At 41.9% G+C, this 26,967-nt stretch overlaps 1 protein-coding gene across 1 annotated transcript in view; it reads right to left on the bottom strand.

Annotated features, from left to right (window-relative positions):
• The window catches only part of LOC139530526 (MAM domain-containing glycosylphosphatidylinositol anchor protein 1-like), a 292,852-nt gene that overhangs the window by 125,014 nt on the left and 140,871 nt on the right, over positions 1–26,967 (bottom strand). The window contains exons 5-6 of the mRNA XM_071327017.1: positions 17,339–17,535; positions 3,199–3,331 (exon numbers count right to left, since the gene is read on the bottom strand). Of these exons, the coding sequence (XP_071183118.1) occupies positions 3,199–3,331; positions 17,339–17,535 (330 nt within the window). The remainder of the gene's footprint in view (positions 1–3,198; positions 3,332–17,338; positions 17,536–26,967) is intronic.

Genomic DNA, 26,967 nt, shown 5'->3' with positions numbered 1-26,967 from the left:
ACATACACATGGTTAGCAGATGTTAATGCGAGTGTAGCGTGCCTACTTGTGGCGTGCCTACTTATTTATGGACAGTTTATATGAGATAGATTATTTTATACCTCCTAAAATCACATTCCTATCTTAACTAAAATACTTGCATAATTGTTCATATTATATGCACAACATATTGGATGGATACTTGACAGATAAATGGGATATACTTTCCAAGTTACAGTATTTCATCCATACAGTTTTTAATGATATCACAAAATGAAAACCAATATTACATTTGTTTTCCAAAGTTCCCGACTGACCATTCCCCACGTTCTTCTGTTATAAATATTGTTCTGGTATTCACTTTTTGGACGTCAGAGTTTTGGGCAGGCAAAAGTCTCTGGAAATAAAAAGGACATTCCTTTAGCCAGTACTGGAGGGTAAAAATAGTTCTCTTTTGCTTAATTTATAACCGAATGTGAGCTGTCAAACCCGGCAGTTCCCTTCCCCACCCCCCTGTGTGGGTGGGAGAGTGTCTTGTTGTCAACCATTTCCAAGCCGATCTGAGCTATTTGATCCTCACAGGACAGTCATGACCCCAGAGATGTTCGACTGGGTTTAAGTCCGGGCTCTGGCTGGGCCACTCAAGGACATACAGAGACGTGTCCCGAAGCCACTCCTGCATTATCTTGGCTGTGTGCTTAGGGTCGTTGTCCTGTTAGAAGGTGAACCTTCGCCGCAGTCTGAGCTCCTGAGTGCTCTGGAGCAGGTTTTCATCAGGGATCTCTCTGTACTTTGCGTCGTTCATCTTTTCCTCGATCCTGACTAGTCTCCCAGTACCTGCCGCTGAAAAACATCCCTACAGCATGATGCTGCCACTACCATGCTTCACCGAAGGGATGGTGCCAGGTTTCCTCCAGACGTGACGCTTGACATTTAGTCTAAAGAGTTATATCTTGGTTTCATCAGACCAGAGAATCGTGTTTATCATGGTCTGAGAGTCCCTTAGGTGCCTTTTGGCAAAATCCAAGCGGGCTGTCATCTGCCTTTTACTGAGGAGTCGCTTCCATCTGGCCACTCTACCAAAAAACCTGATTGGTGGAGTGCTGCAGAGATGGTTGTCCTTCTGGAAGGTTCTACCATCTCCACAGAGGAACTCTGGAGCTCCGACAGAGTGACCATCGGGTTCTTGGTCACCTCCCCGACCAAGGCCCTTCTCCCCCAGTTGCTCAGTTTGGCCGGGAGGCCAGCTCTAGGAAGAGTGGTTCCAAACTTCTTCCATTTAAGAATGATAGAGGCCACTGTGTTCTTGGGGACCTTCAATGACGCAGAATTTTTTTGCTAAACTTCCCCAGATCTGTGCCTCGACACAATCCTGTCTCGTAGCTGGTCGGACAATTCCTTTGACCTCATGGCTTGGTTTTTGCTCTGACATGCACTCTCAACTGTGGGACCTTATATAGACAGGTGTGTTTCTTTCCAAATCATGTCCAATCAATTTAATTTACCACAGGTCGACTCCAATCAAGATGTAGAAACATCTAAAGGATGATCAATGGAAACAGTTGCACTTGTTGTGGCTGCTTTGCGATTTATATTGTTGTCTCTACCTTCATGCCCTTGTGCTCTTTACTGTGCCCAATTTAATGTTTGTACCACGTTTTGTGTTGCTACCATGTTGTGTTGTCATGTGTTGCTGCCTTGCTATGTTGTTGTCTTAGGTCTCTCTTTATGTAGTGTTGTGTTGTGTGTTTTGTCTTATATTTATATTTTATTTTAGTATTTTTAATCCCAGTCCCAGTCCCCGTCCCCGCAGGAGGCTTTTGTCTTTTGGTGGGTCGTCATTGTAAATAAGAATGTGTTCTTAACTGACTTGCCTAGTTAAATAAGGGTTAATAAAAAATAAAAAAACCTGAGCTCAATTTTGAGTCTCATAGCAAAGGGTCTGAATACTTCCATTATTGTGTGTTGATTGATGAGGGGAAAAATGTATTTAATCCATTTTAGAATAAGGTGTATTGTAACAAAATGTGGAAAAAGTCAAGGGGTTGGAATACTTTCCATCTACAGATATTCAATAAACTATTTGTAGACTGTCAGCAGCATTTCCACAGCATGTCTTTAGCCTTTCAGGAGCACCACAACAGCATACAGACACTTTCTTGTTGAAAGTCAGCACAAATGCAGTTGACATGTTACTGATTGTCTGTAGATAGTATGTAGAGCATCTACAGATGGAACATCCAAATAAACTGTTACCAAAAATATATGTGCTGCATTAAAACAGCCAAATATGTCAACTCTTTGAAAGGGAGGCGGGGGGGGGGTTGCTGGATGACATTTGAAATGAGGCGAGAATCTGAGAAAGGGAATAAAAAAGAAGATTGGGCTCAGATAGGATTCTGGCTTTCATTTGTTGAGCTGGTGGCCTTTGGAGGCAGGCTGCAGTGGAACTGACAGCGTTGTCGACAGCAACAGCGTTGCCGGTGGTAACATGGCATTGCCGTGGAGACGGGTCAGAGTGAAGGGAGATAACAGAGTCCTCTGACAGGTCAATTTGAAGTGAAGGCCTGAGATGTGCCACCCAGCGAGGGAATAACAAGACAGATAGACACACTCCTCTCCTCTGTGTAACACACAGAGGAGAAGAGCAAGGGAGTGAGAGATGTACGTCAATGGACGGAGAGAAAATAAAGATAGAGAGAGTGAGGGAATGCTAGAGACAGAAGGAAAGAGGAGATGGAGTGATTTAAGAGGAAGGGGGAGAGATGAAGTGCGAGGCTGAACGAGAGGGTGATGGAGGGAAATGGAGAGGGGGAGTGAGAGATGAGAAATGGAGAAAGAGGGAAGTGGGAATGAGGGAGGACGAGATGGAGTGTCTGTGTATGAAAGATGGGAGGGGGGAGGAGAGTGAGGTGGAGTGATGCATAGCGCGACAAGGGATGAGCAAGTGAGGGATGGATTCACAGAGAAAAGAGGAGATTCAAGTAGAGAGAGGTGTGGCGTGGGGTGGTCTAGTGGTTAAAGAAATAGTTTGGGATTTTGGCAATGAAGCCCTTTATCTACTTCCCAAGTCAGACGAACTCGGCTGCTTTTGTCTTCTACTCACTTCAGGCCTTCACTTCAGACCTTCTACACCGTCTTGTCTCTTCATTAAAAACACACACCAAAAGATTTAAGAGGGGTGTAGAAAAGTGGTAGCGAGGAAAATGTGTCACTTACTGGTGCCGATGGTGAGGAGAAAGGTGACAGAGCTATCAGGGATTTCACACACGTTGCGAACGGACACCTGGCACGTGTAGTTGGCAAAGTCCTTCAGCCTCAGGTTCTTCAGCTTCAGCACCTTGGTCTCCCCCTGTGTGACATAAAACATTGACTGGTTACACAGATATAACAGTCACAGACCCTGACTGACCGCATGTGAGTATTCTTCACAAACACACACGCATATGTGCACAAACACAGTACAGTTACACAATATCTTACACACACTATAAATACCCTTACACACATGTTGGTACATTCATTAATGCACTGTCATTTGAACACGGTGTATACACTCTCACACACACAAGCACGCACTCCTACACATGCAAATCTACAAAATAAATATAATCTCTCTCAGACACAGCACACACACTCTCAGAAAAAAAGGTTTAGATTTGTTCTTAAAGGGGTACAAACGCTTGTCACTGTAGTGGTACCCTGTAAGGTACTGTACGTCCTTTGTACCTTTCAGTTTTATTAGTAGTATGTACTGGATACATAGGGTAGACACCGTCCAACAAACTGCTTACTTGCAGGTTCATTCTCAACAATGTAACAACAATAAGAAATAAGAAACGATAAGAATACGAACAAAAAGTAAATGGCTCAATTTATAGTCCAGTATTTACACGCGTTTTGGGAAAGCGGGGATTGGGGTGCAAGTGTTTAAATTGTGCAATATTTAGCAATACTAATAATAATTTGGTAGAAGCAGTTGTGATGTGTGTGTAGCATGCATCTATATGTGTATGTGTGTGTGTGGATGAGTGTATATCTGTGTGGGTCAGTGCGGAGAGTCAGTGCATGTGGTGAGTCCAATTCACGTGTTCATTAGTCTGATGGCTTGTAGACAGAAGGTATCAGACCTCATAGTGCGTTGTTATCAGACCTCATGTTCCGATACCGTCTGCCCGAGGGTAAGGAAGTGAACAGCTCGTGGTTGGTGTGTGTGGGGTCCTTGATGATGCTGCAGTCCTTCTTCAGGCACTGTTTCGAGTAGATCTTCTGGATGAGTGGGAGCACAGTCCCAGTGATGTTCTGGGCCTTCTTCACCACCCTCTGGAGATCCTTGCGGTTGTGGACGGAGCAATTCCAGGGCCAGGCCATGATGTAACCGGTCAGGACGCTCTCGATGGTGCAGAGGTAGTATTTAGAGAAAACATAATTAATTTTTTCTTTAGCCGCCTTAGGAAGTAGAGACGCTGTTGCGCACTCTTGACAAGAGAGGTGTGTTGTTGATCCATTTCAAGTCCTCAGGGATGTGGATGTCGACTCTCTCTACTGCAGTACCATTGATGTGGATCGAGACATGTTTACTCCTCTGCTTCCTGGAGTCAACAATCAACTCCTTTGTTTTGCTGACATTAAGGGAGATGCCAGTTCACTTACCTCTTCCCTATAGGCTGACTCGTCATTATTGGTTATTAGGTCTATAAACCTGGTGTCATCAGCAAACTTGATGATGGGGTTGGTGTCGTGTAAAGCCACGCAGTCGTTGTTTTTCTATTTAACTGAACTTTATTTTAATTATTGTCCCCCTCATCAATCTATACACAATAATGTAAGTATTTAGACCCTTTGCTATGACACTAGAAATTGAGCTCAGGTTTTATTTATTTTATTTTTATTAACCTTTATTTAACTAGACAAGTCAGTTAAGAACAAATTCTTGTTTACAGTTACGGCCTACCAAAAGGTATCCTGCGGGGACGGGGGCTAGGATTAAAATACATATATACACTGCTCAAAAAAATAAAGGGAACACTTAAACAACAATGTAACTCCGAGTCAATCACACTTCTGTGAAATCAAAATGTCCACTTAGGAAGCAACACTGATTGACAATAAATTTCACATGCTGTTGTGCAAATGGAATAGACAAAAGGTGGAAATTATAGGCAATTAGCAAGACACCCCCAATAAAGGAGTGGTTCTGCAGGTGGTGACCACAGACCACTTCTCAGTTCCTATGCTTCCTGGCTGATGTTTTGGTCACTTTTGAATGCTGGCGGTGCTTTCACTCTAGTGGTAGCATGAGACGGAGTCTACAACCCACACAAGTGCCTGAGGTAGTGCAGCTCATCCAGGATGGCACATCAATGCGAGCTGTGGCAAGAAGGTTTGCTGTGTCTGTCAACGTAGTGTCCAGAGCATGGAGGCGCTACCAGGAGACAGGCCAGTACATCAGGAGACGTGGAGGAGACCGTAGCAGGGCAACAACCCAGCAGCAGGACCGCTACCTCCGCCTTTGTGCAAGGAGGAGCAGGTAGAGCACTACCAGAGCCCTGCAAAATGACCTCCAGCAGGCCACAAATGTGCATGTGTCTGCTCAAACGGTCAGAAACAGACTCCATGAGGGTGGTATGAGGGCCCGACGTCCACAGGTGGGGGTTGTCCTTACAGCCCAACACCGTGCAGGACGTTTGGCATTTGCCAGAGAACACCAAGATTGGCAAATTCGCCACTGGCGCCCTGTGCTCTTCACAGATGAAAGCAGGTTCACACTGAGCACATGAGCACATGTGACAGACGTGACAGAGTCTGGAGACGCCGTGGAGAACGTTCTGCTGCCTGCAACATCCTCCAGCATGACCGGTTTGGCGGTGGGTCAGTCATGGTGTGGGGTGGCATTTCTTTGGGGGGCCGCACAGCCCTCCATGTGCTCACCAGAGGTAGCCTGACTGCCATTAGGTACCGAGATGAGATCCTCAGACCCCTTGTGAGACCATATGCTGGTGCGGTTGGCCCTGAATTCCTCCTAATGCAAGACAATGCTATACCTCATGTGGCTGGAGTGTGTCAGCAGTTCCTGAAAGAGGACGGCATTGATGCTATGGACTGGCCCGCCCGTTCCCCAGACCTGAATCCAATTGAGCACATCTGGGACATCATGTCTCGCTCCATCCACCAACGCCATGTTGCACCACAGACTGTCCAGGAGTTGGCGGATGCTTTAGTCTAGGTCTGGGGGGAGATCCCTCAGGAGACCATCCGCCACCTCATCAGGAGCATGCCCAGGCGTTGTAGGGAGGTCATACAGGCACGTGGAGGCCACACACACTACTGAGCCTCATTTTGACTTGTTTTAAGGACATTACATCAAAGTTGGATCAGCCTGTAGTGTGGTTTTCCACTTTAATTTTGAGTGTGACTCCAAATCCAGACCTCCATGGGTTGATAAATTTGATTTACATTGATCATTTTTGTGTGATTTTGTTGTCAGCACATTCAACTATGTAAAGAAAAAAGTGTTTAATAAGAATATTTCATTCATTCAGATCTAAGATGTGTTATTTTAGTGTTCCCTTTATTTATTTGAGCAGTGTATATACACTACTGGTCAAAATGTTTAGAACACCTACTCATTCAAGGGTTTTTCTTTATTTGTACTATTTTCTATATATTAGAATAAGAGTGAAAACATCAAAACTATGAAATAACACGGAAACATGGAATCATGTAGTAACCAAAAAAGTGTTAAACAAATCACAATATATTTTATATTAGAGATTCTTCAAATAGCCACCCTTTGCCTTGATGACAGCTTTGCACACTCTTGGCATTCTCTCAACCAGCTTCACCTAGAATGATTTTCCAACACTCTTGAAGGAGTTCCCACATATGCTGCTTTTCCTTCACTCTAGTGCACATAAAATACCTATTGTGGTTAAATTTCCATTTGCCGAATAAAAAATACAAGTTAAATGTGTTTCCATTGCATTTTCAACTCTACCGATGGTTTTATCACAAAAGAATGTGTGCTGTATAGCGAGTGTGCCCACTCTGGTATTGGCACGTGTGCTCTTACCAACAGTGCTAGCTGTGCGCTGTTGACTAGAGCGCACATATAGCCTACATGATGAGATTATTATTATGGACAAAAGAGATAAATTATTTTTCATTTGTCCAACGGCAGCCAAGCATTGATTATAATGTCACCAGAATAACACCCTTAATATTTATTGGAAAGGAGCATCAATCTCATCACCTTGCACTTTCACCACCCTGTGAAGTTCATAATTGATTTCATCTGTAGCCTAATAAACTGCGTGCTTTCCTGACGAGTCGTAGTGGGAGGACCACACAACATGTCATCGCGTGACTCCAAGTTTACTTCGATATGATTGGCCGATGTAGGCTGTCATTGTAAATAAGAATTTGTTCTTAAAACGTCTTGTCAATAGGGGGGCGCTGTTTTCACTTTGGAAAAAATCGTGCCCAAATGAAACGGCCTCGTACTCTTTTCTAGATCATACAATATGCATATTATTATTACTATTGGATAGAAAACACTCTCAAGTTTCTAAAACTGTTTGAATTATATCTGTGAGTAAAACAGAACTCATTTTGCAGCAAACTTCCATACAGGAAGTGAAAAATCTGAAAACAAGGCTCTGTTTCAGGGCCTACCTATTTAACTGGCTTTTATTTATCGATATGCATGCACTTCATACGCCTTCCACTAGATGTCAACAGGCAGTGGAAGGTGGAATGGGGTGTCTAGCTTGATCTGAGGCCGAACAAGAGCTTTTGGAGTGACAGGTACGGAATTTTCTTTGTCTTCCAAGGCGCGCGGCGGAGCTCGACATTGTCTTCTGAAAAGCGTTCGGTTTACACGGCGAATATCTCCGGCTCTGATTTTATTTGATACATATGATAATAACATCATAAAGTAGGTTTTTTCAACCGAGTTTTATCAGTTTATTCAACGTTTATTGGGACTTTTGGAGTTTTCCGTTCTTTGCGTCAAGAGAGGATGGGAATGTTAGCAACCTTGGCTAGCATTGTGGCGCGAATTCGACAGAAGAAAAGGACATTCTAAAACCAAACAACGATTTATTCTGGACCAAGGACTCCTTGTACAACATTCTGATGGAAGCTCAGCAAAAGTAAGAAAACATTTATGATGTTATTTCGTATTTCTGTGTAAAATGTTGAGTCCTATTCTCCGCCGTTTTGGTGAGCGCTATCTCGCAATGTTATGTTATGGTAAAGTTATTTTTTAAAATCTAACACAGCGGTTGCATTAAGAACCAGTGTATCTTTCATTTGCCATACAACAAGTATTTTTATGTAAAGTTTATGATGAGTTCTTTGGTCAGATGAGGTGAGTGTCCAAAATATCTCCGGAGATTCTGGTGAATCGATGCTACGTATTCACAATGTATAATCAGGATTTGTAGCTCTAAATATGCACATTTTCGAACAAAACATAATTGTATTGTATAACATGATGTTATAAGACTGTCATCTGATGAATTTGTTCAAGGTTAGTGATTAATTTTATCTCTATTTTGTCGGTTTTGTGCAAGCTATTTTTTGCGGGGAGTAAATTGCGTTGTGTGTTTGGCTACTGTAGTGAGCTAATAGAAATATATATTGTGTTTTCGCTGTAAAACACTTTTAAAAAATCGCAAATATTGGCTGGATTCACAAGATGTTTATCTTTCATTTGCTGTACACCATGTATTTTTCATAAATGTTTTATGATGAGTATTTATGTATTTCACGTTGCTCTCTGTAATTATTCTGGCTGCTTTGGTGCTATTTGTGATTGTGTCTGCAATGTAAAACTATGATTTATACCTCAAATATGCACATTTTCGAACAAAACATAAATGTATTGTATAACATGTTATAAGACTGTCATCTGATGAAGTTGTTTCTTGGTTAGTGACTAATTTTATCTCTATTTTGTCGGTTTTGTGAAAGCTACCTATGCGGTGGAAACATGGTGAAAATATGCGGTTGTGTGTTTGGCTATTGTGGTTAGCTAATAAAAATACATATTGTGTTTTCGCTGTAAAACATTAAAAAAATCGGAAATGATGGCTGGATTAACAAGATGTTTATCTTTTATTTGCTGTTTCGGACTTGTGATTTCATGAAAATTATATTATATGATATCCCTGTCCCGTTAGGCTAGGCTATGCTAGTCAGCTTTTTTGATGAGAAGGATCCCGGATCCGGGATGGGTATTTGACTTGCCTAGTTATAAAATAAAAAATGCTGGTAATTATATCAATATTTTACATGACCATAAACTTGGCAATTGAAACAACAGTGTATTTAGAACAAAAGCTCTCACGGGATAACTTATATACCTTAGTATGACTTTATCCGGCAAACACTCTGCATCAAAACACAGAAGGACAAACAAGGTCTCCTCAGTCTCGCGCTTGCCACTGGATCTGCGTCGCACCAAACAGTGTGCATCACAGACACCAGGGATTCAGAACTTCAGTTGATCCACCTTAACACTCAACCCCCACTCGCTCTCCCTCTCTGAGCAGCAAACACAAAATTCAACACAAGTTCACCTCTGGATACTTTGACTTAATTGACAGACCCCAACTCCTTCACCCAGCCTGATAACAGAAACGGATTGGCCAAAAGCCATGGATACACTTTCTCCACGAATCGTACTCTGACTGGGCTAGAGTAATCTCTGGCATTTTCCTGATCATTAGGGCTAGCCTCAGAAGTCGCAAGTTCTTTCCTCTCACTTTTGTGAGGACACATTTCAAGTTCACTATCCATCGACTGCTCAGGTTCTTCAGGCTCGTAACATGCATTTTTCTCTCCTGTACTTTTGTTGAAACTGTTCAATTTCATATTCATCATCTCCAGCACCACCCCAACATCAACATATGTGAAAATGGTGCGTTTCTATGTTTTGTAGTTAAAAAAAATAGAGGAAGATACGTTTTTCCAATGAAATCATTGGTGTGCATGGTGTGATTTTAACCAATGATGAGTAGGCATAGCTCATCATTGGATGATGATGTCATTGGAAGCATATCTGCCACTATCTTTTTTACAACAAAACATAGAAATGTGCCATTTTCACATATGTTGATGTTGGGAGGGTGCTGGAGTTGATGAACATGAAATTGAAAAATCTTGACATTTCCCATAAAGGGCACAATGTCAAAGTATGACGACCAAAGTATGAAAAATTACTGTTGCTTCTAAAGTACATTGCTAAAGTTTGATCATAAAGTTACTTGTCCCCTCCCTCATGTCAAATGTTTTTATTCATTATTAAGGGGATAGGGTGACATCACACTAACTCTCTCATTTTAATACACCAATGGTAACATGATATTCTCTTACCTAATTTAAATAAGTACTGTAAGGGGCCAAAGTTGTAAGGGGTGGTGGGGTGTGTTAGGGATAGTGGAACATATACTGTATATAGGTGTTTTGTGAACAAGTGTGCAATGCACTTTCCAAACTGTGAAAGGCAGCAATAAGCAAGAAAGTTTTCCAAAGGTACGCTTTGTACCTATACTATCTTGTTCCCTTAAGGTACATTATTGCCAATTTTAAGGTGCAACATTGGAGAAGGCATGTTTCGAAAGAGGCATGGTTTATATAGCTAGAGCTACTCTACTGGTGCCAAAATTTGACTGGAGGGTGTGAGCAAATATGATTAAAAGTTTACACTATTCATCTATGGCAAAGATACATATGTTTCCCTTTTCATCCGTATCTGGTGTTAGTTAGTTACTGGCTAGCTAGGTCTTCAGCCAGCATGGAACAGAAGAGGGAGAAGGGATGATTAACACATCCGTCAGTGCTTATGTGAACCACATCACAAAAGACACGCCAAACGGGAGATGTATAAAAAATAGACAGTATATATATTTAATGATTTTATTTGATTTAACCTTAATTTAACCAGGTAGGCTAGTTGAGAACAAGTTCTCATTTACAACTCTGACCTGACCAACATAAAGCAAAGCAGTTCGACACATACAACAACACAGAGTTGCAAATGGAATAAACAAACATACAGTCAATAATACAGTAGATAAAAAAAGAAGTATATACACAGTGTGAGCAAATGAGGTAGGATAAGGGAGGTAAAGCAATAAAATAGGCCATAGTGGCGAGGTAATTACGAAACAGCAATTAAACACTGGAGTGATAGAAGTGCAGAAGATGAAGTAGAGATACTGGGGTGCAAAGGAGCAAAATACAAAATAAAAAAAATACAGTATGGGGATGAGGTAGTTGGATGGGCTATTTACAGATGGGCTATGTACAGGTGCAATGATCTGTGAGCTGCTCTGACAGCTGGTGCTTGAAGTTAGTGAGGGAGATATGAGACTCCAGCTTCAGTGATTTTTGCAGTTCGTTCCAGTCATTGGCAGCAGAGAACTGGAAGGAAAGGCAGCCAAAGGAGGAATTGGCTTTTGGGGTGACCAGTAAAATAATACCTGCTGGAGCACGTGCTAAGGGTGGGTGCTGCTATGGTGACCAGTGAACTGAGATAAGGCGGGGTTTTACCTAGCAAAAACTTGTAGATGACCTGGAGCCCAGTGGGTTTGGCGACGAATATGAAGCGAGGGCCAGCCAACGAGAGCATACAGGTCGCAGTGATGGGTAGTATATGGGGCTTTGGTGACAAAACGGAGGGCACTGTGATAGACTGCATCCAATTTGTTGAGTAGTGTTGGAGGCTATTTTGTAAATGACATCGCCGAAGTCGAGGATCGATAGGATAGTCAGTTTTACGAAGGGTATGTTTGGCAGCATTAGTGAAGGATGCTTTGTTGCGAAATAGGAAGCCGATTCTAGATTTTGGCAAGGGGAGAAATGTCACCATGGACAACTTCTTCACTTCACTGTCATTGGAAAACAAGTTGCTTGCAAAGAAAACAAGTCTGGCCGACACCATGAACAAAATGAGGTGGGAGGTCCCTCCCTTTTCGCAAAATAAGGCACATGCACAGCTATTGTTCTCCACAACGGTCCTGAAGAATGACAAGACAACGGGACACAATAAAGAGAAAACCGAAAACTATTACAGACTACAACCAAGCAAAGGTATGTGGAAGTGTGACAAGCAAGTGAAAGTTACAAACACTGTCAAATATTTGGACAAGGGTTAACAGGTAAATTAAATCCAACTGATGCTATTGTGTGAAGATGCACACAGGTATGAACTGACAACAATGGACTCTTTTTGACTGCTGTCATATCAACACTTAAGCTTATCATAATGCTTTTGTGCCGAGTTTCACTATTTATCAAGGCCACGTGGCGCTTATAATGATGTTTAGGCTACTGACGTTTTCATAATTTGACCGCATGTCTTTTGACCGTGCTTGGTGGTTATTTTGGGGGGGGATAGAAATGCTCACACTTTTTTCAAAAAGTACTTTTTCTCTCATGGCTAACTACCAGGAAGTTTGAAACGACAAGTTCAGTGGGCGGGGAGCTTATATTCATTTGCTTGCCTTGACTGACAGCTCTTTGAAAAACCTACAGTTGAAGTCAGAAGTTTACATACACTTAGGTTGGAGTCATTAACTTGTTTCTCAACCACTCCACTAATTTCTTGTTAACAAACTATAGTTTTGGAAAATCGGTTAGGACATCTACTTTGTGCATGACACAAGTCATTTTTCCAACAATTGTTTACAGACAGATTATTTCACTTATAATTCACTGTATCACAATTCCAGTGGGTCAGAAGTTTACATACACTAAGTTGGCTGTGCCTTTAACTTCTTATGGCTGGGGGCAGTATTGAGTAGCTTGGATGAATAAGGTGCCCAGAGTAAACTGCCTGCTACTCAGGCCCAGTTGCTAATATATGCATATTATTAGATGTCTGTGAGTATAACAGAACTCATATGACAGGCAAAAACCTGAGAGAAAATCCACCAGGAAGTGGGAAATCTGAGGTTGGTCGATTTTCAACTCAGCTCCTATTGAAGATACAGTGGGATATTGGTAATGTTGCACGTCCTAAGGCTTCCACTAGATGTCAACAGTCTTTAGAACTTTGTCTGACATCATTCAAACAGTTTTAGAAACTTCAGAGTGTTTTCTATCCAAATCTACTAATAAAATGCATATTCTAGCTTTTATGGCTGAGTAGCAGGCCGTATACTCTGGGCACGCTTTTCATCCGGACGTGAAAATACTGCCCCCTACCCCAAAGAAATTAACAACAAGTTTATCTTTAAAATGGTATGAAATACTTGTATGTTTGAGGAATTTTAATTATGAGATTTCTGTTGTTTAAATTTGGCGCCCTGCACTTTCACTGGCTGTTGTCAAATCGATCCCGTTAACGGGATCTTAGCCGATCTCAGCCTTGAAAATTCCAGAAAATGATGTTATGGCTTAAGAAACTTCTGATAGGTTAATTGACATCAGGCCTACCTTCAAACTCAGTGCCTCTTTGCTTGACATCATGGGAAAATCTAAATAAGCCCTCAGCCAAAAATTTGTAATCCTCCACAAGTCTAGATCATCCTTGGAAGCAATTTCCAAACACCTGAAGGTACCACGGTCATCTGTACAAACAATAGTACGCAATTATAAACACCATGGGACCACGCAGCCTTCATACCGCTCAGGAAGGAGACGCGTTCTGTCTCCTAGAGATGAACGTACTTTTGTGCGAAAAGTGCAAATCAATCCCAGAACAACAGCAAAGGACCTTGTGAAGATATTGGAGGAAACAGGTACAAAAGTATTTATATCCACAGTAAAACGAGTCCTATATCGACATAACCTGAAAGGCCGCTCAGCAAGTAAGAAGCAACAGCTCCAAAACCGCCATAAAAAAGCCAGACTACGGTTTGCAACTGCACATGGGGACAAAGATCGTACTTTTTGGAGATATGTCCTCTGGTTTGATGAAACTGTTTGGCCATAATGACCATCGTTATGTTTGGAGGAAAAAGGGGGAGGCTTGCAAGCTAAAGAACACCATCCCAACCGTGAAGCACGGGGGTGGCAGCATCATGTTGTGGGGGTGCTTTGCTGTAGGAGGGACTGGTGCACTTCACAAAATAGATGGCATCATGAGAAGGAAAATTATGTGGATATATTGAAGCAACATCTCAAGACATCAGTCAGGAAGTTAAAGCTTGGTCGCAAATGGGTCTTCCAAATGGACAATGACCCGAAGCATACTTCCAAAGTTGTGGAAAAATGGCTGATGGACAACAAAGTCAAGGTATTGGAGTGGCCATCACAAAGCCCTGACCTCAATCCTATAGAAAATTTGTGGGCAGAACTGAAAAAGCGTGTGTGAGCAAGGAGGCCTACAAACCAGACTCAGCTTTGTCAGGAGGAATGGGTCAAAATTCATCGAACTTATTGTGGGAAGCTTGTGGAAGGCTACCCAAAACGTTTGACCCAAGTTAATCAATTTAATGGCAATGCTACCAAATACTAATTGACTGTATGTAAACTTCTGACCCACTGGGAATGTGATGAAAGAAATAAAAGCTGAAATAAATCACTCTCTCTACTATTAATCAGACATTTCACATTCTTAAAATAAAGTGGTGATCCTAACTGGTCTAAGACAGGGAATTTTTACTTGGATTAAATGTCAGGAATTGTGAAAAACTGAGTTTAAATGTATTTGGCTAAGGTCTATGTAAACTTCCGAGTGTATGTATGTCAAGAAACTTGAGTATGTCAAGAAACTTGGATGCAGTGAACAGTAACATCATCTCAAGCAAATTTGGTGATACACAAAGTTGCGTCAATGATGATAATTCCATTTTATACATCTCCCATTCGGCATGTCTCTTGTAACACGGTACACAGTAGCATTGATTGATGTGTTGATATGACAACAGAGTCAGATTTTGGCACCAGTAGAGTAGCTATCTAGCTATACAAACCACGCCCCTCTACAAACACACCTCCTTATATGTTGGTTACAAGACCAACATCTCTGCTACCGCACGGCAAGCAGTACCGGGAGTGCCAAGTCTAGGACCAAAAGGCTCCTTAACAGCTTCTACCCCCAAACCATAAGACTGCTAAACAATTAACCAAATGGCCACCGGTTTATTTACATTGACACCCCCCCATTTGATTTTTACAATGCTGCTACTCGCTGTTTTTTATCTATGCATAGTCACTTCGACCCTACCTACATGTACAAATTACCTTGACTAACCTGTACCCCCGCACATTGACTCGGTACTTGTATCCCCTGTATATAGCCTCGTTATTGTTATTTTATTGTGTTACTTTTTATAATTTTTTACTTTAGTTTATTTGGTAAATATTTTTTTAACTCTTTCTTGAACTGCGCTGTTTGTTAAGGGCTTGTAAGTAAGCATTTCACGGTAAGGTGTACACATGTTGTATTCGGCGCAAGTGACAAAGTTTGATTTGAAGACAGTACCTATTTAAATTCGGTAAGAGAATATCATGTTACCATTGGTGTATTAAAATAAGAGCGTTAGGGTGATGTCACCCTATCCCTCTAATAATGAATCCAAGTTTTTGACATGAGGGAGGGAACCAGTAACTTTATGAACAAACTTTATCAATGTGGAAGCAACAGTCATTCTTCATACTTTGGTCATCATACTTTGATCTGGTTTCATGCAAATATCATCACATTTCATGAAAACCATGAACTGAACATTGACTGTTCAGGACTTATAAGTTTCTACACTACAAATGAAAATTGTTCACATTACATGTTTTAATATAACATTAATATGTATGTATTGTAACAAAGTGGCAACTATCCCAGCAATGGGGTATGCGTAGGCGCTTGAGGAACTCAGATGCTTGTGTACACTCTAAAAATCTTGGTTGACCCAACTGCTGGGTTTCAGGCGTTGGATCACTTAAAGACAATTTATGGTTGATCCGAAAATGTGGTCAGAGGCTCCGTATGGAGGGTGTGACACAATTGCGGAGCCTCCAAAGGCCAATTTGAGCTCCGTACCGCATCGCCGTGCACCTCCCAAGTTTTGTAACAATGCGTATGGCTCAGCATAGCTCTATATAGCGCCACATTGACATGATTGTGTTTATACAAGACCTCCCGCCCCCACCTACCGTCAACCAAACTCACTTCCTTGACAACTTCCTTCACAACAGCTCTGCTCAAGAGCTCTGGGCTGCCTCGCGAAACAAAAGAAGTATGACTCTGACTTCTGCAGAGTCCTTATCACTGTATATGCTGCATGGCCAATGCAGACGTCGGATTGAACATGCAGCACCTTTTAGTTGGGTTGATTTCTTAAAAAATTGCTGGGTAATTGATGCTGGGTGCTGTGTTATTGATGCTGGGTTATTGAGATATGACCCAGTGGGTCAGCTCAAAAGAATGGAGGCATGGCTTAGTAGGGGAATGGCTTTCAGATAGTTATTTTTGTCCACGTGTGAGAGTAAATGTCATTCCAGTTCATCTGTTCCGTTGTATTGTTATCACACGGTAAGGTTAAACAACTACACTTTTGAAGCTTTAATTAGGCTTACAGAATTGTATGAGTTCCCCAAGGGCCTATGCATATCCATATGGATTAAGATTTGGGATAGATTTAAAACAAAAATATCAAAAACAACTTCCTCTCGCTGGATTTGAACTTGTGACCTTTGAAATCAGAGGCAGATGCTTACACCCATCCCCCATTCCCGTCCACAACACCATAGTGCAGGTTTTCCCAAATTTGGTCCTTGGGACCACAAGGGGTGCACGTTTTGGTTTTGCCCCAGCAATACACAGCTGATTCAAATAATCAACTAATCATCAAGCTTCGATAATTTGAATCAGCTGTGTAATGTTAGGGCAAAAAAAATAAACGTGCATGCCTTGGGGTCCCGAGGGCCGAGTTTGGGAAAAGCTGCCCTAGCAAAACTGAAACCTACTTGAAGGTAATAACTGTTACCCCTGGTGGCCAGTTTCCACGTCATCTCCCGACATTGTATCACGGGTGACCTGGATAAAATTCACCCATGTTTGGGTGATCCAAACAACCCAACATGCTGTGTTATTAACGCAACCCAACTGTCTGGATCAAAATAACCCAGCGTGTGTTCAGTCCAGCATTTAAATTGGGTTGTTTTTAACCCAGCATTTTTTAGAGTGTAGATGTCCACTCAGTTATCCTTTCTTTGTTGCGGTTAATTTGTGTATGTAGTGAGCCTGCGCATATACGTGTGTATGTAAAGCCTGCGCATATACTATTCTGTGGGTTGTGGGTCTGTTATCCTTGCTCTATGGGTCTGTTATCCTTGATCTGTTACATGGGGTACAATGCTAGTAGCTTAAGAGTGTAAATGTGTGTTTGTGGTCCTCGTACAGTACCTGTGTGTATAGCGGTTCGTAGATGTCCACTCCTTGATCCTTGCGCTGCTCTATGGGAATGGTGCCTCGTTTCCAGATGAAGCGGGCCGGGGGGTTGGAGTTGACGGTACAGCGGAGGAACACGGTCTTCTCCTGGTAGTAGCTCCCGCGCACATCGCTGATGGTCTGGTGCACAGTCAGAACTGGTTTGTCAAGGTCTGGGCACACACACACACAGACACACACACAGACGCACTTCATCAATATCAAGAATACGTTCATCCAAAACTATACTAAATTCCATCAATCATATTTTATAGACTATGTGGGGACCTTCCTCACAATGGTTAGACATCTGTAGTGCACACAGCATTCACCTACTGTACTGTACACCACACTGAGACACTCCACAAATGAATCAGGAAAATATCTACACTGAAGGTTTGCCTGCCCAAATCCATTTTAATCCCACATAAATGTCAAGATCTCCAAAGGGGATGAATACTTATGATAGGCACTGTAGATTCAGCAGGGAACTGTGTGTGTGTGTGTGTCTAAGTGACTCCGGCACTTGTGCCTTCCTTGCTGTGTTATTTAGGAGCAGCCCTCTCTTCTATTGTGGCTAAGAGATAAAGATAGAAGCACATTTAAACACTAAATACAACTTGATAAGGCTGAAGGTTGATTGGGACCAGTTGATTAGCCGACTACTCACTGTTATTATGAAAATAGAACAATTATAGGAAAAGAGCCATGCTAAATTGTCTCTTTTAGACGACTATCCCAGAAAAGAAAATATTGTTAGAAGTGCAAAGCTGTCAAGGCAAAGGGTGGCCACATTGAAGAATCTCAAATCTAATTTCATTTGTCTCACACTTTTTTGGTTACTAAATGATTCCATATGTGTTATTTCAAAGTTTTGATGTCTTCACTTTTATTCTTCAATGTAGAAAATTGTAAAAATGAAGCAAAACCCTTGAATTAGTAGATGTGTCCAAACTTTTGACTGGCACTGTAAATATATATATATATATATGAGTGCTTACTTGTTTCCTGCCGACTTGCTGCCAGCCTATTTGGCACATTGACGACATGCTCAGTCACACGAACACAATTTAACTTCCACCTACTGAATGGCAACTCATTTCCATCTCTGCGACTTCTTACCTCATTTCCCTGTCACTCTCTCGCTCCCTCTCTTTCTCTTTATTTTGGCAGAAGATACAGGCAGGAAACTAAATCAGGAGAGCTAATCAGCTAATCCGGAACATCTGTGGACTATGTACAGTTGAAGTCGGAAGTTTACATACACTTAGGTTGAAGTTATTAAAACTCGTTTTTCAACCACTCACAAAATTCTTGTTAACAAACTAGAGTTTTGGCAAGTCAGTTAGGACATCTACTTTGTGCATGACACAAGTAATTTTTTCCAACAATTGTTTACAGACAGATTATTTCACTTATAATTCACTGTATCACAATTCCAGTGGGTCAGACGTTTACATATACTAAGTTGACTGTGCCTTTAAACAACTTGGAGAATTCCAGAAAATTATGTCATAGCTTCAGAAGCTTCTGATAGGCATAGACATCAGAAAAAAGATTGTAGACTTCCACAAGGCTGATTCATCCTTGGGAGCAATTTCCAAATGCCTAAAGGTTCCACACTCATCTGTACAAACAATTGTACGCAATTCTAAACACCATGGGACCACGCAGCCTTCATACTGCTCAGGAAGGAGATGCATTCTGTCTCCTAGAGATGAATGCACTTTGGTGCAAAGAGTGCACATCAATCCCAGAACAACAGCAAAGGACCTTGTGAAGATGCTGGAGCAAACAGGTACAAAAGTATCTATATCCACAGTGAAACGAGTCCTATAGTGACATAACCTGAAAGGCCGCTCAGCAAGGAAGAAGCCACTGCTCCAAAACCTCCATAAGAAAGCCAGACTACGGTTTGCAACTGCACACGGGGACAAATATCGTACTTTTTGGAGAAATGTCCTCTGGTCTGATGAAACTGTTTGGCCATAAAGACCATCGTTGTTTGGAGGAAAAGGGGGATGCTTGCAAGCCGAAGAACACCATCCCATCATGTTGTGGGGGTGCTTTGCTGCAGAAGGGTCTAGTGCACTTCACAAAATAGATGAAAATTATGTGGATATATTGAAGCAACATCTCAAGACATCAGTCAGGAAGTTAAAGCTTCGTCGCAAATTGGTCTTCCAAATGGACAATGACCCCAAGCATACTTCCAAAGTTGTGGCAAAATAGCTTAAGGACAACAAAGTCAAGGTATTGGAGGGGCCATCACAAAGCCCTGACCTCAATCCTATAGAAAATGTGTGGGCAGAACTGAAAAAGCTTATGCGAGCAAGGCCTACAAACCTGATTCAGTTACACCAGCTCTGTCAGGAGGAATGGGACAAAATTAATCAAACTTATTGTGGGAAGCTTGTGAAAGGCTACCCGAAACATTTGACCCAAGTTAAACCATTTGAAGCCAATGCAACCAAACACTAATTGAGTGTATGTAAACTTCTGACCCACTGGGAATGTGATGAAAGAAATAAAAGCTGAAATAAATAATTCTCTCTTCTATTATTCTGACATTTCACATTCTTAAAATAAAGTGGTGATCCTAGCTGACCTAAGACAGGGAATTCTTACTAGGATTAAATGTCAGGAATTGTGAAAAACTGAGTTTAAATGTATTTGGCTAAGGTGTATGTAAACTTTCGACTTCAACTGTGTGTGTGTGTCAGAATGAGGTGCGGATCTGAGTGAGAGTGATGTGTGTCTTGTAAGTCTATTTATCCATGGTGAGTATAGTGTGTGTGTGTGTGTGTGTGTGTGTGTGTGTGTGTGTGTGTGTGTGTGTGTGTGTGTGTGTGTGTGTGTGTGTGTGTGTGTGTGTGTGTGTGTGTGTGTGTGTGTGTGTGTGTGTGTGTGTGTGTGTTAGAATGCAGTGTGGATCTGAGTGAGAGTGATGTGTGTCGGTGAGCAAGAATGTTATTGTGTGTGTGCATTCTCATGCATTTGCGCATGAGTCCTTACAAGCGACTACAGTATGTCCGTATCTGCGCTGGGAATAAGCGGAGTTCATGTACAGAGGTATGACTTTAATGGCGTTTCCAGAATCCCTGCTTCCTGCCTGCGCCTCTGAGTCCGGGGCATATCTGTGATGTCCTGTGTGTGTGTGGGTGTGTCCTGTGTTGTGGAGTGTCGCTGGATGGATCTGAGAGAAGGGGGAGACTTGGGACATAAACAAAGCCAGGATCATCAGCTTTTCCGAGCCTCTGAAAATGTGAAGCTGAACCCAAATGTCCACTTCTCTGCCCCCTACCCCTGTGATCAGGGGAAAGAAGAGGATGGAAAGGGGAACGATGAGTCTGAATCTAAGCCTGACTGTTGATGACCTCATTCTCTCTCCCTTTTAACTTTTTCACAATTTTTCTCTCTCTCTACCCTCTACACAAACCCTTATGGATACAGTACACAATGCTCCTATACCGTTTTCAACCACAAAACCCAGGTTTTTTCTGTGACTATACAGTAAGAGCAAACCAGGGCTGTTGAGTCTGAAGACAGCTGCACAGTAATGTCTCTTATCGATGGCAGTTATGATATCGTTTAGGACCTTGAGCGTGGCTGAGGTGCACCCATGACCAGCTCTGAAACCAGATTGCATAGCGGAGAAGGTACGGTGGGATTCTAAATGGTCGGTAATCTGTTTGTTAACTTGGCTTTCAAAGACCTTACAAAGGCAGGGTAGAATAGATATAGGTCTGTAGCAGTTTGGGTCTAGAGTGTCTCACCCTTTGAAGAGGGGGATGACCGCGGCAGCTTTCCAATCTATGGGAATCTCAGACGATATGAAAGAGAGGTTGAACAGGCTTGTAATAGGGGTTGCAACAATTTCGGCAGATCATTTTAGAAAGAGAGGGTCCAGATTATCTAGCCCGGCTGATTTGTAGGGGTCCAGATTTTGCCGCTCTTTTAGAACATCAGCTATCTGGATTTGGGTGAAGGAGAAATGGAAGAGGAGTGGGCGAGTTGCTGTGGGGGTTGACCGTGGTTGGGGTAGCCAGTTGGAAAGCATGGCCAGCTGTAGAAAAATGCTTATTGAAATTCTAAATTATAGTGGATTCATCGGTGGTGACAGTGTTTCCTAGCCTCAGTGCAGTGGGCAGCTGGGAGGAGGTGCTCTTATTCTCCATGGACTTTACAGTGTCCCAGAACTTTTTTTGAGTTTGTGCTACAGGATGCAAATTGCTGCTTGAAAAAGCTAGCCTTAGCTTTCCTAACTTCCCTGAAAAGTTGCATATCACGGGGGCTATTCGATGCTAATGCAGAACGCCCCAGGATGTTTTTGTGCTGGTCAAGGGCAGACAGGTCTGGAGAGAACCAAGGGTTATATCTGTTCCTGGTTCAACATTTTTTGAATGGGGCATGCTTATTTAAGATGATGAGGAAGGCACTTTTAAAGAATAACCAGGCATCCTCTACTGACAGGATGAGGTCAATATCCTTCCTGGATACCCGGGCCAGGTCGATTAGAAAGGCCTGCTCGCTGAAGTGTTTTAGGGAGCGTTTGACAGTGATGAGGGGTGGTCGTTTGAAAACAGCAGAGGTGTATTTGGAGGGCAAGTTGGTTAGGATGATATCTATGAGGGTGCCCGTGTTTACGGATTTGGGGTTGTACCTGGTGGGTTCATTGATAATTTGTGTGAGATAGAGGGCATCAAGCTTAGATTGTAGGATGGCCGGGGTGTTAAGCATGTCCCAGTTTAGGTCACCTAGCAGCACGAACTCTGAAGATAGATGGAGTGCAATCAATTCACATATGGTGTCCAGGGCACAGCTGAGGGCAGAGGGTGGTCTATAGCAAGCGGCAACGTTGAGAGACTTGTTTCTGGGAAGGTGGATTTTTAAAAGTAGAAGGTCAAATTGTTTGGGCACAGACCTGGATAGTAAGATAGCCTGCAAAGTTCTATCTCTGCAGTAGATTGCCACTCCGCCCCCTTTGGTAGTTCTATCTTGTCGAAAAATGTTATAGTTAGGGATGGACATTTCTGGGTTTTTGGTGGTCTTCCTAAGTCAGGATTCAGACACGGCTAGGACATCCGGGTTGGCAGAATGTGTTAAAGCAGTGAATAAAACAAACTTAGGGAGGAGGCTTCTAATGTTAACATGCATGAAACCAAGGCTTTTACGGTTACAGAAGTCAACAAATGAGAGCACCTGGGGAGTAGGAGTGGAGCTAGGCACTGCAGGGCCTGGATTAACCTCTACATCACCAGAGGAACAGAGGAGTAGGATAAGGGCACGGCTAAAGGCTATCAGAACTGGTCGTCTAGTATGTTCGGAATAGAGAGTAAAAGGAGCAGGTTTCTGGGCGCGATAGAATAGATTCAAGGCATAATGTACAGACAAAGGTATGGTAGGATGTGAGTACATTGGAGGTAAACCTAGGCATTGAGTAATGATGAGAGAGATATTGTCTCTAGAAACATTTAAACCAGGTGATGCCACCGCATATGTGGGAGGTGGAACTAAATGGGTGGTTAAGGCATATTGAGCAGGGCTAGAGTCTCTACAGTGAAATAAGACAATAATCACTAACCAGGACAGTAATGGACAAGGCATATTGATATTAGGGAGAGGCATGCGTAGCCGAGTGATCATAGGGGTCCAGTGAGTGGTTGGGGCTAGCAAGCTAGCAGAAGGTAATAACCATCAGAAGATAATAACCATCATATCGAAGTAAACTTGCAATTACATTTTGTGTGGTCCTCCCACTACGGCTCGTCAGGAAAGCATGCAGATTATGCTACAGACAAGCATTTCTATCCCCCCAAAAATATCATGGTTGATATTTTAGCTACTCAAAAGGCTATTTTAAATGGGAATCAAAATGAATGTTAGCGTTAATTTGCAACTAAGCATTCTTTGTGGTGAGCACACTTGGGACTCAACCTCACCTGGCCTCAACCTTTTTGTTGACAGCTAACTGACCTTCGCACAAATACAACATATTTTACACTGTCCCACAAATATGCCCCCACCTACATATGCCCCCACCTCAAAGTGCAGTAATGATTGTACCTTCACTGTAAAGAGGTTTCCGTGAATTCGACAGTAGATTACAGGCAGTTCTGTGACAAGTACAATTCTGTATTTCATATTACAGTACACGTATTGTAATATAAATACGGTATCAAAGCAAACACAAAGTACAAAACTGTAAAATTTACTATACTATAAAACACTTAGGAATGGATGAATTTCACAGAATTTTCGTGTAATCACAAGGGATTGGTGGAAGCAGGTTGGCTGCTAGGTAAAGTGTCTACAACATCACAGCATAGTAATGAACAGTTGTTGTTTTATATCAAGGCTGCCAATCTGCCCCCAATGCATTTTAAACTGTGGCACTATAATCACATAAAAGTTAAACTAGTACAACATTGTCACTCTCGGGTGCAACAAATATAGCCTCTTACAAGGCAAACCTCAAAATATGTTCATGAGCCAGGAAAACAATACCATGCACCCATTTTTGGTCAAAAGGTTTTTGGGGCTCCAAAGATACGGTACTGTATTCTGTTCGGTTGAAATACAGTACCATGCGAAATACAGCAATTCTTTCCTTGCCCACAACATTTTACCACAATGTACTCTAATGTACATTGTGCTGCAGTAAAACAAGTATTTTATTGTTGATAATACTCCAAATTACCGTTTAAATGACAGTTTTCCATTACATCACAGACATGCTAAAAATTGCATAAGACATGGATTCAGGTGTATTATTGTTTTAATACCTATAGTCCACCAGTATTAAAAGGCAAGATTATTTCCCAAACCATACATTTTTCAACAAAACATTCACTAAAACTGATTGTCAAGTGCAATTTTAAGCGTTCTCAGTTCGTTAGTTCTATTCACATTGACTGCCATGTAAAGCAAAATTACCCAAGCTCTGTTTAATAGTTCCAAAACTTGTCAGGTTGCTATGGAAAACAAAAAGGGTTGCCATGGAGGCTCTTCCCCCCCTTGTTAGCCAGTTAACTACACAGCTAACACAATCACTTTTCAGACTGAAGCTGGAAAGACACCAACTAGTTGCATTTAGTTTAGTTTTACCGTTTTTTCTATTGAAATGTATTTTATATATCAATAAAGATTATGCTGATACATGCTGCCTGTCTGTCTCGTCCCGACTCCTGACATGTTTATTACTAAGGGACACAGCGGAGATCGAATTCAAAATTGCAACAACGTTGCAAATGTTGGAGAAAATGTCTAGATGCTTTTTACAGTGGAGATCAAGTTAATAAAATGATTGCTGGGCAGTGGATCTGTAAAAGTAGCAGTAGTAGTAGTAGTGCGTTGCTAGGTAATGATGTAAACAATGGCACTTTCTATGAATATACTGGCCATGTGTACGTTGTCTAATATATCAAGAGCAGGACAGGCTCTAACAATGAGAATTCCAAACCACCCGTTAAATGTATAAATGTAATATAAATGTAATATATTGGGTCGAAAAATGTACCATTATACTACATTTTGAGCACATGATGGCCAGTACCATGTGAGTTCCTCAGGGCTATTTTGCCTAAAAACCTTTATGCCAACCTATAGAAAAAAGGAAAAAAACTCAGCATCCCTGTCCAGCCTGGCAAGAGTGGCCTGAAGGGTGTTTAGCATTCCCACTGGCTCTGCAAGCGCCAAGAGGGTATTCTCTGCTGCTGGCCTACTCTCCAGGCACCATGGCATGAGCCTGAAGCCAGACTCTGGCCAAACTCGTGTTTCTAAAAAATAAATTCAAAGGCACTGTATACTGAGCCGAATAAGGCATTTTTCGATTAATTTGTATTTAATTGTAAGTAAGTCACAGCCTATATGTTCAATTTATTGACTTTTTTTTAAAACAACAAAATGATGAGCGCTTAATGTCCCTGCCAGCATTGTGTCGCACACGCAAATGCTTCATAATTAATTTATTTGTAGGCTATAGCCTTGGAATAATTTAAATAATAGGCTAATAATATAGTCAAAATAATACATTTGTGTTCCTTCTTAGGCTACCTGTCTGGCTTCTGACCTATTTAGAGTGTTTATATGCCGTTTAAAACGACACGTAGCCTATTTCAAATTAAATTATTTTCATGTTATTAATTAAAATACTTTTCTTTGAAATCATATGGTTTGGTTTCAATACTTCGAAACCAAATGGTAGGTCCAGGTAGTCACAGAAATAGATGCGGTCAAACGACCACCCCTCATCACTGTCAAACGCTCCCTAAAACACTTCAGCGAACAGGCCTTTCTAATCGACCTGGCCCGGGTATCCTGGAATGACATTGACCTCATCCCAGAATAAGAGCACCTCCTCCCATCTGCCCACTGCACTGAGGCTAGGAAACACTGTCACTACCGATAAATCCACAATAATTGAGAATTTCAATAATAATTTTTCTACGGCTGGCCATGCTTTCCAACTGGCTACCCCTACCCCGGTCAACAGCCCTGCACCCCCCACAGCAACTCGCCCAAACCTCCCCCACTTCTGCTTCACCCAAATCTAGATATCTGATGTTCTGAAAGAGCTGCAAAATCTGGACCCCTACAAATCAGCCGGGCCAGACAATCTGGCTAGACAAACCCTCTCTTTCTAAAATGATCTGCCGAAATTGTTGCAACCCCTATTACTAGCCTGTTCAACATCTCTTTCGTATCGTCTGAGATTCCCATAGATTGGAAAGCTGCCGCGGTCATCCCCCTCTTCAAAGGGGGAGGCACTCGAGACCCAAACTGCTACAGACCTAGATCTATTCTACCCTGCCTTTGTAAGGTCTTTGAAAGCAAGTTAACAAACAGATTACCGATCATTTCGAATCTTACCGTACCTTCTCCCCTATGCAATCTGGTTTCAGAGCTGGTCATGTGTGCACCTCAGCCATGCTCAAGGTCCTAAACGATATCATAACCGCCATCGATAAGAGACATTACTGTGCAGCCGTATCCATCGACCTGGCCAAGGCTTTCGACTCTGTCAATCACAACATTCACAACATCCTTATTTTGAATCCTTATTGTGGCTAGCTTCACAAATGCCTCGACCACCGTTAATCAAATAAGAAATGTCTTATAAATTAGGGTTATTTTAGATGACACCAAGCTAACTATAGCTACTGAAACAGATATCGTTTTGCTATGTTTTTGGGGAAGAACATTGTTTGCATCCATGAGCTAGCTAGCTTTTTTTTATAACCAGCACTGTAGGTGTGCGAGACAACTTTACCAGCATCATATCATACGTATCGATGAATCGTTGTGACCTATGAAATACGAGTGATAGTGTAATCAATGTGTAATAACTACGTAAAAAAGGTATGAACAGATTAAATTATTATGTGACGTGCAGTCATATTCAGGCCCTGATTGGTCAACAAGCTTATCTGACACGTCTATTGGTCATTGTTTTCTTTTTTGACACGCAAAGACCCAAACCGCGTTCCATAGAAATCCTGGTTGAGAATGAAACGACTGAACAAATGAACAACGAAACAGCACAGCAAGTAAGTGAAAGAAATAGGTTTTGATTATGTTTTACTGGTAATGGGGACATACGTAAA

This window comes from Salvelinus alpinus, chromosome 9 (genome assembly GCF_045679555.1).
Source record: "Salvelinus alpinus chromosome 9, SLU_Salpinus.1, whole genome shotgun sequence".
Lineage (NCBI taxonomy): Eukaryota > Metazoa > Chordata > Actinopteri > Salmoniformes > Salmonidae > Salvelinus > Salvelinus alpinus.
This window is presented reverse-complemented; position numbering and strand designations above follow the sequence as displayed.